This window comes from Acartia tonsa, chromosome 6 (genome assembly GCF_053477335.1).
Source record: "Acartia tonsa isolate MP-2025a chromosome 6, ASM5347733v1, whole genome shotgun sequence".
NCBI lineage: Eukaryota > Metazoa > Arthropoda > Copepoda > Calanoida > Acartiidae > Acartia > Acartia tonsa.
In genome coordinates, this window is record NC_137265.1 from 38,854,320 (window position 1) to 38,868,779 (window position 14,460).

At 31.7% G+C, this 14,460-nt stretch overlaps 1 protein-coding gene across 1 annotated transcript in view; it reads right to left on the reverse strand.

The window, feature by feature from the left end:
• Positions 1–6,549, reverse strand: part of LOC145322608 (cephalotocin receptor 2-like) — a 50,669-nt gene extending 44,120 nt beyond the window's left edge. Inside the window, exons 1-3 of the mRNA XM_080164758.1 lie at positions 6,497–6,549; positions 4,349–4,414; positions 903–963 (exon numbers count right to left, since the gene is read on the reverse strand). Coding sequence (XP_080020884.1) covers positions 903–963; positions 4,349–4,414; positions 6,497–6,540 — 171 coding nt within the window. The 5' untranslated portion in view covers positions 6,541–6,549. The remainder of the gene's footprint in view (positions 1–902; positions 964–4,348; positions 4,415–6,496) is intronic.
• Between the last annotated feature and the right edge of the window lie 7,911 nt (positions 6,550–14,460).

The window sequence follows — 14,460 nt, forward strand, 5'->3', positions numbered from 1 at the left end:
CCTCTAGAGATTTTAAGCATTTTTTGATAAGTAAAAAAATTAAATTGAAGGGTGGGACATTTAAGGTTCACGCGTCGAATACACGGATTCTAATTGCAATTTTTTTTTATAGTTTGTATCTATTTTAGTATATACTAATACATGGGTGTAAAATACATTTAACATTTTATAAATTGTTTTCCTTCTTTAGCTGGTAAAGTTTATGTTGTGTTTATTACACCCAGGAAGCCACACATCGTGTTTAACAAACAGAGTGGTGTAAAATTGAATCACAATATCATTGAAAGATTTAAAAGTAACAGTATCTGTATCTGTGTTTCTGTCTATTCTAAAGGATCTCGCTATCTGCAGAACCGATATGGGCCTCTCTTACAGTTTATTTTCTTGTTCATGTAAAGGATTATTACTATTTTGTGGGAGGGTACCACCATGAGAATTCCTCATAGAATAGAATAAAACTCTCCCCCCCCCCTCGAAACAAAAAAAAACTCTTAAAAGTACCCCCTTAAGTGCCCTTTGAAGTCTCTAGGGGCGTAGCGGCTAATAATATATTTATAACTAGCGGCTTCGCCCCTAGCCTCTAGGGGCTTTGCCCCAAGAGGTGATAAAAAAAAAATTATGGCGAAAATCGAAAGGACCTTGGAAATCTCCTTCAAAAAAAAAAAAAAAAAAAAAAAATGGGGGGGGGGATTTTTTGTTTTTTTGGGGGGGTTGGGGGTGTCCTACCCCGCAAGAAAATAGCTTAAAACCACCACAGGACCAATAGGTAGATACCCTGAAGAGTAGAATCCGATCGGTTCAGTGGTTACCGAGATCTTAAGGGACAGACAGACAGACGGACAGACGGACAGACGGACAGACAGACATCGTTCTACTTTGTATTATAGATAAAAGCGTCTTACCTTTCCTTTTCTAGCAATGATAGCTGTGAAAGTCAGAGCGTTCCCAAACAATGTCAAAATTCTAAATAATTAAAGTAATATTATTCTTTGTTTTTATTTTATCCTATTATATAATGTACTAAGCTTTTTTGTTTGTAGCAAATGCTCTCTTTAACCATTGAACCGATATGGTTCTACTTTAGAAGGAAGCTTTGTATATGCCCTGAGATGGTTTTAGGTAATTTAATTTTGTAAATAAGTCTGGTTATGGTATTAAGCTATTTTTCTGCCCTTCCATATTCCTTCGAAAGTAGAGCCCCAAGATGCTAGGGGCGCAGCCGCTAGTGTTAATTATAATGAACAAAAGTATTCCTTTTGTTGATTAAAACTATTAATGGAAAGTTTGGACACTAGAGTGGTGCACATTACAATCAACACCTAAAAAAATCACAAAAGTTTTTAAGACAACGAATGGGAAGATCGCGTTTATAAAACCTTATGATTATAAGTATAATTAACAGTACAATGTCATCTCTATTTCTTCAAAAAATAATACCGCATTTAATTTTTCAAATGCTTTAATAAATTCAAAACTGCACTAATTACGACTTAAAACAATGAGGAAACCGCAAATGTTCTTAATTGTACTTGAATATTTAGCTGAGAAAGAACTTAATATTAAATAATGAATTTAGACATTTCATCCTATTGAGTGTTAAATATTCTATCATTGCATAGTAGTTTAGACGGTTGCCCGTTTAAAGTAAATAATAGTTATTTCTCGCATCGTTTTATAAACATCTTTCCGGGGATATAGAATGTACAATTAAAGGATTAAAACTGTTTTTTTAGCCGGTGCCAAAGGCACCGGCTAAAAACTGGTTTTAATCTTATGATTGTACATTTTTATATTCGTAGAAAGCTGGATATAATACGATGCTAGACATAGTTTTTTCGTATGGATGAGAACCGGTTCCTATCCACCGGATTCGAATGAATACGAGAAAATCATGGGATTATTTTAATGTCCTTTAAATCTTGTTGCTTATGAAAAAAGTACTTTTAACTTTAGTCCACGAATAATCCCTTAATGGTTTTCGTTCTAAAGAATATTATGGATGTGATACAGTTCACGGTAAAATGTTCTTGGGATCGATTATCTCAAAAAAGATTAATGTCAAGGCTGCTAACGGTCAAACGGCTGAATGTAATATTCCATTTGCACATACTGGAACTGTCAAATAATCTGTTAATTTGCCATTGCTCAATAGCGCACATAAATAAGCGGGAGAAAAAAATGTTGCTCGTTTTTTCTTTATTTAATCGATCCCAGTAATATTTTGCCCTAAACTGAACCAGATCCAAAATACTAATAGTAATCTATACGTGGATCTTTTTTATAGCAATTACCCTAATTTCGTGTAAACGTTTTATTATTTTCAAGTGAAAAGAAAACAATGTTATAAAACAGTTAATTGATAACCAATAATTCCTAATATAATTCTTTGTTATCAATAAATATTTGTTACAATTAAAACGTCCATTCTATATCCGCGGAAAGCCGTTTATAATACGATGAAAGAAATAACTATTCTCGTATTCATTCGAATCCGGTGGATAGGAACCGGTTCTCATACATACGAAAAAACTATGTCTAGCATCGTATTATATCCAGCTTTCTACGAATATAAAAATGTACAATCATAAGATTAAAACCAGTTTTTAGTTTTTTTAGCCCGTGCCTGGTTTTTATCTTATAATTGTACATTTTATATCCGCGGAAAGCGGTTTATAATACGATGAAAGAAATAACTATTTTCATCTTTTATTGTTGCTACATTAGATATACGATTAACTATCCTTGTTTTCGATTTAATGTATTATAGTTTTCCATAATATGAATTACATAAGCGTCTGCATTACGATAAGAAGACAATTAGATAACAGTTAATTGATAGCAATTAATTCCTAATTTGATTCTCTATATCAATATATCTGGTAAAACAAAAAAATATATATTAGGATATTAAAATATAAATAATTTATTAGGGAAGGATTGAATAACTCTTATTGGACTGTAAATTATACTGGTACCCAAAGTATAATAAACTCTATATCTCATTAGTTGGTTTGCAAACTTTGGGTTCTTTTATTAAATCGTGATTGGTTGGGAAAATGGATGAGAACGTTGCAATAAAAGATTGTGTAACCGCGAGGAAGGAAGGGGACATTGGACTGTAACTTAAACTGAGGTGAATTCTTTTTAAAAAATTTTTGGCTCACGGTCTCACTAAAATAGTGAGGCAAAATTATCCCATCTAAATTTTTAGCGAGCCTCACTAATTTTAGTGAGGCAAAAATTTTTTTTTAAGAATCCACCTCTGGTGTCCAATTTTTCTTTAATAATTTTCAATTTCGCTGGCTCCTAAACGTTGGGTACTTTTAATAAGTTTTGATTTATTAGTTCTATAATAGTTACATCCAAACTTTCCCATTTTTGGCCAAACTCTTTTGTCATAAGAATATATTTGTTAATCAAACAAGAATGACAACATTCATGAAAGCAAAAAATAAATAAAGCAGAATCAGGGCTTTCCCGAGGATCTTAAAGGATAGAGTAATGGACGAAAAAATTATATACATTCCCAACGATAATAATCCGAATTACACCCTCTGTATATTAAAATTTTTAGTTAAAATGTTTGGAGAATATTAGTGTTCTATATCAAATCAATGAACGTTAAATAAAACCCAAAGTGTTTATAAGTGTTTTGGTACCAGTTTTATTTAGAGTCGAATGTCCCCTCCCTATCCTAACTTAGCTATAAGACGGTAAAGGCAACGAATAAAAATTATGTTTAAAAGATCTGCTTTTAAAACACCTTTAAGTTATACAAAAGATAACTTTTCGATTATAAAAGAGTGTGTTGATTGAAAGATTATAAAACTATTGAATAAACTTAATATTTGTCAATGGATCTGATTTCTTTGTTGAGTCAAACAAAGAGAGGCGAGTCTAGTTAGATAAAGCCATACATCATACATCAAAAGGATATAGAAACAAAAAAAATCAAGAACTAAAAATAATTCTTAAAGAACGTAAAATGTAACCATGTCATGTCATGTAAAAAATAATCTAGCACTTCAAGTGTTTAAAAACCTTATTTATCTTATTCATTCGAAACCGATTAATATCCGGTGGATTAGAACCGGTTCTCATCCATACTTAAAAAAAGGTCTAGTAACGTATCATATTTAGTTTTTTATGAACATAAAAATGTACGATCATAAGATTAAGAACAAGTTTTTTTGGTCCGTGCCTCCGGCATCTCGGGACTAAAAACTGGTCTTAATCTGATAATTGTACATTTTATATCCGCGGGAAGCTGTTTATGATACGATGCGAGAAATAACTACTATGGGGATATTGATAGAGTAGTCCGTTGTTATGGAAATTATATACTCACCCCATGACACTTAAAACGATGATTTTTGTGTAGTCTAGCTCTGGCTCCTCAAAACAGGTTACATAACTATAATAAGGATAATGATCATTGAGTTTCTGCGATTATGTATTAAAAGTTTCAAACGTGTACATGGCGGATTTAACACTAACATAAATACAGTCATAATACTATCATAAACACAGTTTTACTGTCAAATTCACACCTGTATTTTTAGGTGGTATGACAAAAAAAACAGTTAATGCAATGTCATATTCACAGTTTTGCTGTCAATTATACACCTACATATTGACAAAAATACATCTATTAAATTTATAATTTGTCAATTATACACCTACATATTGTCAAATATACATCTATTAAATTTATACCTACTTTTTTATCCATAATATTTAATACATCTATTACATATAGAAAAATGGTGACATTAACATGACCGTCAAGGAAGGTGAAAAACCTGTGTGGTATCGACAGCTAACTGGCTAAACATGTTGGTGTTAAATCTGATACAAAGCCAAAATATGTGAAATTGAATTAAATAGAATCTGAATTTAAAGATCATTCTCTGATATAAAATCTAATATATGTTTAAACTAACGTCACCACTCTACACTTTATCTCTATTGTATGTCAATAATCTTTTACTATATGCTAAACAAGTTTACTATTTTTGGGTTAAAAAGTATAACTTATAAAATTAATTTTCCAAATTGGCACTTTTTAACAGTAAAATTTAAACTTATCTGTTATTATAGGGCTTTGATGATGATATAGAATTAATTTCAAGTAATCCAGAGAGTGCGTTTGAAACTTTTCTAATGTTATCAATGAAAACTTTAAAAATTTTCCCTTTTAAAACCCAACAAAAGAGTTATCCCCCAAAATCCCTGGATGTCACCAGCTTTACTAAACCTAAGAAAGAAAAAAAGAAATTTAAGGATAAAACCATTGATAGCAATAGAAAATTGTCATTGCAAATAATATTTATAAATCTGCAGTTAGGAAAGCCAAAAAAAGAGTACTATTTTTCTAAATTCAATGAATTTTCGTCAAACATGAAAAAAACTTGGTCTACAATTAATCAACTTATTAACAAGAATTAAAAAACGCATTCTATCCCAAATCTTTTTACTGGTGATAACAGATCTTATGAAAACTTTCAAGATATTTGCGAAGGTTTTAACATTTGACATATTATATAAATAAAAAAATAATAAAAAATGCTTTATTAAGATTTTTCAATTATATTTTGTTTTGTTTTTCAATATCCTTCTCTAGAAAGTATTTTATACATATAAAACTTTGTCAACCCTACTTTGTATGTCTGTTAGTCTATCTGTTTGTAACGCCTGTTTTAATTAGGAAATATCTCTATTGTAAAAACATTTTACTGGCTATGGTTTTTTTCTACATTTCATTGCATCTGTAGTTGCATGTTTTGTCTGCACTAGTTTTGTTTATTTCCATATAATTCTCAAAATTAAAATACCCAAATCTCTTCACTCCCGTTCGACCCTTTATAGAACAATAAAGTTATAATGACTGTATCGATAAGCTTATTGATATGCACAGTTTATTATAATCTAGCATTTATTGCATCTAGGGGCTCTGTAATTGAAGTTGTAAGGAGATAACTGAGAAAGAGAATATTTAAATAAATACATAAAATGGCATTGATAGTTGAAGCTTTGGACAAAAACACTACTTTATAATTAGTATTTTTTAATATCTTGTATTGTTGTATATATATGAAAGTTATGACCCGCTGCTTTTAGAGTATTCTATTAGGGGGTTGCGCGATGCGCACTAGAAAATTTTGACACCCAATAAAAACACAAATCAAGGAGGGTATATTTTCAATGTCAGGAAGAGGATACCGATCTAGGTGCCCACCCACTCACTCAAAAGCCAAAAAAGTGTCCCTGAAATGGTAAATTGACGCGATTGGTAATTTTTTTAAAGACCCCCTTTAAATCTAAGGGTACTGTGGCTTTCTTATCTTGACACCCCCCTTGGCAGTTTAAAGGGGTGTATCAGGGGGGTGTAGAGGTGTGTAGGTGGGTAATCCACACCCCTTTCTGCAAGCCTCTGTTTATGACATAGGAGTGATTTTCAGGTCACACATTCAAAAGAATGGAAAAAAATCATTACCTTTCATTTTCAAAAGAATCTGAATTCTTCGCAGAGTTATTCATCTTTCTTGTCTGAAATATTCAAATAATTTTTTCTTGTGCCATTTTTCAACAGAAACATCAAAATTCCTCAGTTTATTTTGTGTGGGTTGTACATTATCGGATTACTGTGTATTTACCACCATATTAGTTTCTAAAATGTTGGAAGTACAGACTCCAATCAACAGATCAACAGAAAACTAACTTTATTCTCCAATTAGTTACATAACATAACATAACATGTTTTTAACTTTAGCATTGTTAAATACTTATAACAAAAATAATACTTATTAATTTTAACACAAAAGTAACCCCCCCCCCCATGTTTTCCTATACATACTATTTTTTTTATTTATTGAAACTCTATTTTTGTTTCAGGTTTTGTAAGGTTAAGTTTAGGAAGGCTTTACATGGTTTTTGCCCTATAAAGTGTAAGAAAAAAACATTTGAAATCGAAGAATGGTTGCTGTTGGGGAGGGGGGAAGAGGAATGGTCTGGCTAAGGTTATGTGAGACATTCTAAAAGTATTCTAATCTTCATCCAAATTCCAATGAGAATCCTTGAAATGTAACAAATTTTATACATTCCATTAATATTATTAATCTAACAAGATCTAATGTGTTCATACGCAGCATAGCATTAAAATTGTAAAGCTACCCCCCCCCCCCCCCCTAAATCATTAGAGTTTAGGCAGTAATCTGTATTTTCAGATATAAAGAGAGTCTTCACTAGATCTTAGCGGACAGACAGACAGACACACATCATGTTACTTTATTAAGTAGAACTAAAAGACATGATTTTAATAGTTATTTCTCGCATCGTATTATAAACGGCTTTCCGCAGATATAGAAAGTACAAATATGAGATTAAAACTTTTTTTTTAGCCCCGAGGTGCCGAAGGCACCAACTAAAAAACTGATTTTAATCTTATGATTGTACATTTCATTCGTAGAAAGCTAGATATAATACGATGCTAGACATAGTTTTTTCGTATGGATAAGAACCGGTTCCTATTCACCGGATTCGAATGAATACGAGAAAATATATTGTTATGATTATTATTTTGTGTCCTGCTGACTTATTCAATTATAAAATCCTGTGCAATAAAAAAAAAATCCTGAAAAGAATTAAGAATGGAAGATTTCACATTCCTGTAAATTCAGGTTAATACAATGGATGTGGGACAATCTTTGCAAAAAATTCCTATTAAAAACTGTTATAATGTCTATCATAATAATAAAATAGTTTAAGTACATAAAGCCTTAACCTTATTTTCTTTGATCTTTACTTTGTATTAGGTGTTAAAGAAAGCCTGCAAGAAATACCACGCTTTAACTGCTCAAAGACTGCCACAAGTAGACCAAATACCCCAAATTTGAAGCCTTCAGCTTCTATAACAAAAAAGTTCTAGGCATTTTAAAATGACATTTTATGTACAATGAAAATTTTGAAAGAATTGCAATGCTCATGTTGAAAACTTTGAAATTAAACTACGTGGCCTAGAAACAAAATTATAAGCTTATTTTTGTCAAAAATTTAGGTTTCCAGTAACTAATTATATTTTTACAATAAAAATACCCATTTTTATAGTCAAAAATCATTAAAAAAAATTAAGTTTTACTTGCGTTGTACCGAATGTACTGTAGCTAATCAGAAGGCTGAATCAGCTTAACAACCAATCACAGCTAAGCTTGTATTAGTTTACCCCTTTGTTTCCGCTATGATTTTCGTTTAAAAATGCAATTTAAATCGAATTTTTTTCATAGATTTTGACTATGAAATGTGGTGTTTTTATTTTAAAAATATAATTAGTTACATGCAATCTAAGTTTCTGACAAAGATAAGGTTATAATTTTGTGTCTAGGCGACGTAATTTAATATTGTTTTTTTCTTTTATGAGCAATGGAAATCTTTCAACAATTCCATTGTACATAAAATGCTATTTTGAAATGCCTAGAACTTTTTTGTTATTGAAGCTGAGGGCTTTAAATTTGGGGTATTGGGTCTTCTTGTGGCAGTCTTTCAGCAGTTAAAGCGAGTTATTTCTTGCAGGCGTCCTTTAAAGAGAAGTACATTTGACAAGAAATTATTTATCCCTAATTCTTAAAAGTAAATTTTATAAATTTAGTACATCGTCTAAATTTTAACAAATATACATAATTTTTTTGTAATAAATCTGTAAAGGTTAAATTATTATGCAATGCTTGCTTGCTTGATCTGCATGCAAGCTGTATATTTTGTACGTTTCAGGCACATTATACATTACTTTACATGTAATTTATTAGACAACAAAAAAAGTCATCAAAAAAGCGCAGCAGTAGAAATTCTTTCGCCTCAATTTATTTAAAATGAAAGATGGTCATTTTTATTGTTATTATTTATCTTAAAACACAAAAAAAATATTTAAAAAAACAAATGATGAGAACATAAAAAAATTAATTAGTGAAAAAAGTGAAAACTATGTGCCTTTTTTCAAAAAAGACATAAAAATGTTTTCTTCGAATGAAAATTATTTAAATTGATGTATCATTTTCTTTAAAGAAAATACAGTTGTCTAACACGATTGTCAGGAAGCCCTCTGGAGGTAACTATAGAGTAGCTACGTTATTGCTGAGTAATATATACTCAGGTCGACTGGCCTGGAAAAAAATAACACTCTAGAGAATTTAAAAGAGCATAATATAGAGACTTTGGTGCAATGTTAATGGGAAGGATCGTTCTAATCACCAGCGAGACACTAATAACCCCCTCTATACACCAGGATGACCCAGCTAGTTTTGCTAGAACCCTAAGGCCGCCAGAATGGCGATATTAAAAAAACCATACTTTTAAAGTCACTTATGTCACCTTAAAACACAGAAAAAGAGAAAACATAGTGGAGGGCGTTTAATGCCCCCTCTTCCTCTCTAACAGATAAAGGTTAACGAAGCATCACAAAATATAAGGGGTGGTCCACTATTAGATTTAGGGGGATTTTGCAACATTAATGTTTCTGTATCATCAACTTTAGTATGCTTCAGGGTAATTCTGCACACAATTTTAGTTCAGGCAATATAACTTTTTTATGAAAAGTAGAATCTTCACTCTTTTACTATCTTAGCTCATATTTGCCTCCTACCTTTTTTTTTATATATTTTTTACATCCTCCTCTTTAAGTTATCTTCACAGTTGCAAGAAATGAAGTTTTAATGAGCTAGGTTTTATAAGACAGTTAGAGAAGAACAGGGGTCTAATAATGAATGAAAATTTAATCTTACACTATTTTTATTTCAATTTCTGCTTTTGGTTTCTTGTAGATCATTCGAAGGTTTATTGTTATATACTGATTAATTGGGAATAGTCCTTTTCGTGGCAACGCCCCTTAATGGGGCGATTCGTCGTATTTTTAAAATGGCTTTTTATAGGTTATTTTAGGTTAGGTTAGGTTATATTCGGTTAGGTTATTGCCCCACAGGGTTAGACAATTGACCCCACAGGGTTAGAGCCCCCTGCAGGGGCTAGAAATATGAGAAAAACTACTCTGAAAAATACGAAGAATCGCCACTTAAGGTGCGTTGCCACGAAAGGGACTATTCCCGATTAATATATTTATTATAGTCCTATCCATCCCTTGATAAGGTAGAAATAGACCTGCGCGAAATAACTTTTATTGGCCTATCCTCTTTTTCTGAAGATGATTGAATTTTTTTGATTGCCCATTTTGACAGCTATGTGATTGCTGATTAAGTTATCGCCATTGTATTATCCCTGAATAATCATGATTATAAATTATGATGACTGGTTTAATTATTTTTGATTGTCCTATCTTTCTAATCCTGAAGAAGGTTGAATAATCTTGATTGACAGTTATGATGGTTGTATGATGGCTGGGTAAATTCAACTTCAACCAAACTTTCAACTTTTCGTCAACATCCCTTTAATCCCGAGTGATCCAGAGCCCAAGCACATCAAAAAGAGGCCTAATTGTTAAGCCAATGAATGTGAAACTATTTTTGAAAAACTTGGGGTACCTTCCTGGGTTTGGTATAGTCAGGGGCTGCTATTTAGCCAATTAATTCCATTTGAAATTGCCGAAATATCCAATTAAAGGAAATATACCGATCTAACTATTTTGAAAAATCACTTATTTTACTATTAAACCCCCATGTAACTCCCATACTATGTAGAAATTTAAATACTAATGTTTTTTAATAAAGGTGGCCTTGGCTGCCATATAATCGATAAAAAACTACCTTGCCTACAGGCATTAATAATGGAAACCTGTATCTTCAATATTTATACGACTTTGAGTAATTTCAATAACAAAGGCCTTATTATAAAAACTGTTAGCCCTAATAAATTGTCGCTCGTCTGCATTAAATAGTCTAAAACCATTCCAACCTTACATACAGCCTTACTAATAAAGCACACATTAATCGTAGTTCCAATTTTTAGATATTTTGCTTCAAACTTATAAAATTAGTTAGGTTTTATAGGTTTGTTAGTTTTCCAACAGCAAAATATGTAATTTCTTTCCTTAGCTCTCAGAGTGCAAATATTAATATTTATAACTTTGATGTTATGAACAAACAAACCAATTAAACTCGAATCAATGATTTTCAAATAAAACTCTGTAAAGAATAGATCAATTATTAATGTAGAATGAGAGAATGGGAAAAATCACAATAGACATTTTAAATCAAGCATACAAGGAACCTAGTAAAAGTGTCAGACTCTGATTTTGACGTAAACAATAATCAGCCAATGATAGGAGAGTATACACTGTAATTGACCAATGCAATGGTAAAATTTATAGTGGTCTTTAGTTGGTTAATTTTTTTTACGTCATAATAAGTGTTAGACACTTTTTAGGTTCCATACGAGAGATATTTTTTAAAACAAAATTAAATATACTAGCCTAAAAATCATAGTGTTTTTATAATATGAATGGTTTGATTATAGAAATTTTGTCCTAAACATGATTGTAACGTGTCAATCTCAATTTCTCAAAAAATGTATATATTTTTGATGGAACATACCTATCACATATTACTGATTTTTTCTTATAAAATAAACTCATTAAAAAAGAAAAAAAGCTCAGTTATCAATAGAATATTTTGAATCTAATTAATTATCTTCCTTACAATACAGTTCTAAACAAGGATGACTATGTAAAAAAGTAATACCTGTGGCATTAGCGTAATTGGTAACGTATCAGCTGACTTCAAGACAAAGGTCATGCAATCAAAGGGTTGGTTGTCTATCGGGCGAATTGACGCTTTAATACACAACAATTATAAGACGCGTAGTATGTTTTCAGGTGCGTGGATCGGTATAGAACCCGAAGCGACACCAAGTGCCCCAGAGGTCATCAATCATCATGTCAAAAAGTAGTGTAGCTATTTAAACAAATTTGTTTTGTAGATGTAGATATTATTTAGCCTCCTAAATTTGGAGGTTGGCTACAAGAAAACTAGATGTACAATTCAACGACATACTTTTGATTATATCAATTGGATTAATTTAAAAGTAATAGTTAAAAGAATACCAGCTTTTAGGAGAATGTTCATTTTGAAATATGATACACAAAAACCTACCTAGGACTTTTATAACGATTCTTTGATATAGATAACTAAATCGGTTTGTGGTTAGCGAGCTTAGTATTATAGACAGCTTTCCGTGAATATTACAATGAAAAATTATAAGAAAAACCCTGATGGGTCGAAGGCCCGGGCTAACAAAACTGGTAATAATTCTTTTGTGGTAAATCGTCTGTAATACGATGCTATGCATGATTTCGAAGCCATACTTGAAACCACTTATATTTTTTTTGTTATTCAGCGCACTCTACTTTCAAGAAATTTGAAGTTTGAAATCCAATTATGTTATTATAAATGCAGATTGGCGTGGCCAAACTCATTACAAATTTGGGATCAGGTTCAGAATACGATGGGTCCCGTCTTTTTTTTAATATCTTTAAAAGCTGCTGACGGCAAAATAGCTTACATACAACAAACAGAAGGACTGTGATCGCGCAGCTAGATAAAACGCGCGTTCACTGAATGAGCAATGTTGCCATATTCAAGATTATATAAAAATCATTGTTATGGGTTGAATAAAATGAGTATTTGCAGTCTATTAATATTTTGAAAAAGTTTACATGAGGTCTTTCGCAGGGATCTTAAGTGATAAGACAATGGCTAATTAATTGATGTACATCCCAAATGATGATACACACAAATACCTCTTCTTTAGATTGAACTTAGTAGTTGAAACGTTTTGACACTTAACATTTAATTAGTTGTTAGCCAGCAAATAAGAAAACGTAACTTTGGGGACAAGTGTAATAAACAGGTCATTGTCCTCTCTCTCTGGGTCTTTCGCGTTTAAACTTGATACCAAATTCCATATTCTCCACTTCGAGACCTCTCTCTTGAAGCAGAAATCAAACTGCCAAAAAGTTTCATAACCGTCTTTATAATTAAACAAGAATGAAACTTTTAGATTCATTTTTAAATTACAAGACGAGTGTGCCAATTGATTATCGTTTGCATACAGTAGAAATAAACTAACGAAGGTATATATTGTTTAACTTAAGAAAAAGATAAAAAAAATATATTTCCCTGGGGTTCTCAAGTCTCAAGAATCTGCACTATTCTTCCAAAAAATCATTTCGTATTGAGGACATAGAAAATAAACTTTTAATAATTTTCAATTTTATTTGATTGAATTTTAAAAAGTTTGTCAACCCCCGCAATAAAGTTTTGATTATATAAGTAAGTGTTATAAAATTGACTGTCTTTATAATTAAATATCTTTTTTTCTGTTAATCAGTTTTATAAATATAAACACTTTTCTTGAATTTTGATTGATTGGAAATTAGGGTTGGACCGGCTATCCGGTTTTGCCGGATATCCAGCCATTTTCAATAACCGGCCGGATACCGGATATTCAAATTATCCGGATACCAGACATCCACTTGATTTCAAATGCTGGATATCCAGTTATCCGACTGGATATCCAGTAATTTGCAAGGTATCCGGTAATTTGCCCAATATCCGGAGTAAGAAATCAGCCGGATATCCAGTATCCGGCCAAAAAAGTATGGGACACAACCCTATTGGATATATTTAGTAGGGTTGGGCCGGATACTTTTTTGGCCGGATACCGGATATCCGGCTGATTTAAAATGCCGGATATCCGGTAACCGGCCGGATATCCGGCCAACGCCGGATATCCGGCAAATATCCGGCTATCCGGCCAAATTACCGGATATCCGGCCGGATAACCGGCCAAATTACCAGATATTAAAGAAGCAAAAAAAATTTCATCAGAAATCTTATATAAATTTACATAAAGTTAAACTTGTTCAGGAACAAGTACTTCTAGCTTCAATAATAAGAAAATTATAGCCATTTAAAATTTAAAAAGCAGAGATTTTTGGTGTAAAGTATATAAAATTATAGAGCCGGATATCCGGCCGGATAGTTTCAATATCCGGTATCCGGCCGGATATTGAAAATGGCCGGATATCCGGCCCAACCCTAATATTTAGTTTAGTGTCCAAACAGTTTAACCACAGAAAGGGTAATATTGTGTATCTTCATTTGAGATGTACATCAATTTATCGGCCATTGTCTTATGCCTTTAGATCCTTTATTTGTTGTTGCTCTGTTGAAAAATAGGAAACTAAAGTTTGTGTGGAAAATAAGATTTGATGTCCAAAAATTCTAAAGAGTTTTGAACTGACATAATTCCAGGGATAAGATAATGAACTATATACCCACTGATGATAAACAAAATTATCCCTTCTGTGAATTGAAATTATTGGTTAAAACGTTTATATACTAGTTTGAACCAACCAACAAAAATTCAATAAAATTATTAAAAGATTTTAGGTCGGAATAATTACAAAAACTTTAATTACCGGTATGCTTTATAGTCCAATGTCCCCTTCCTCCCTGC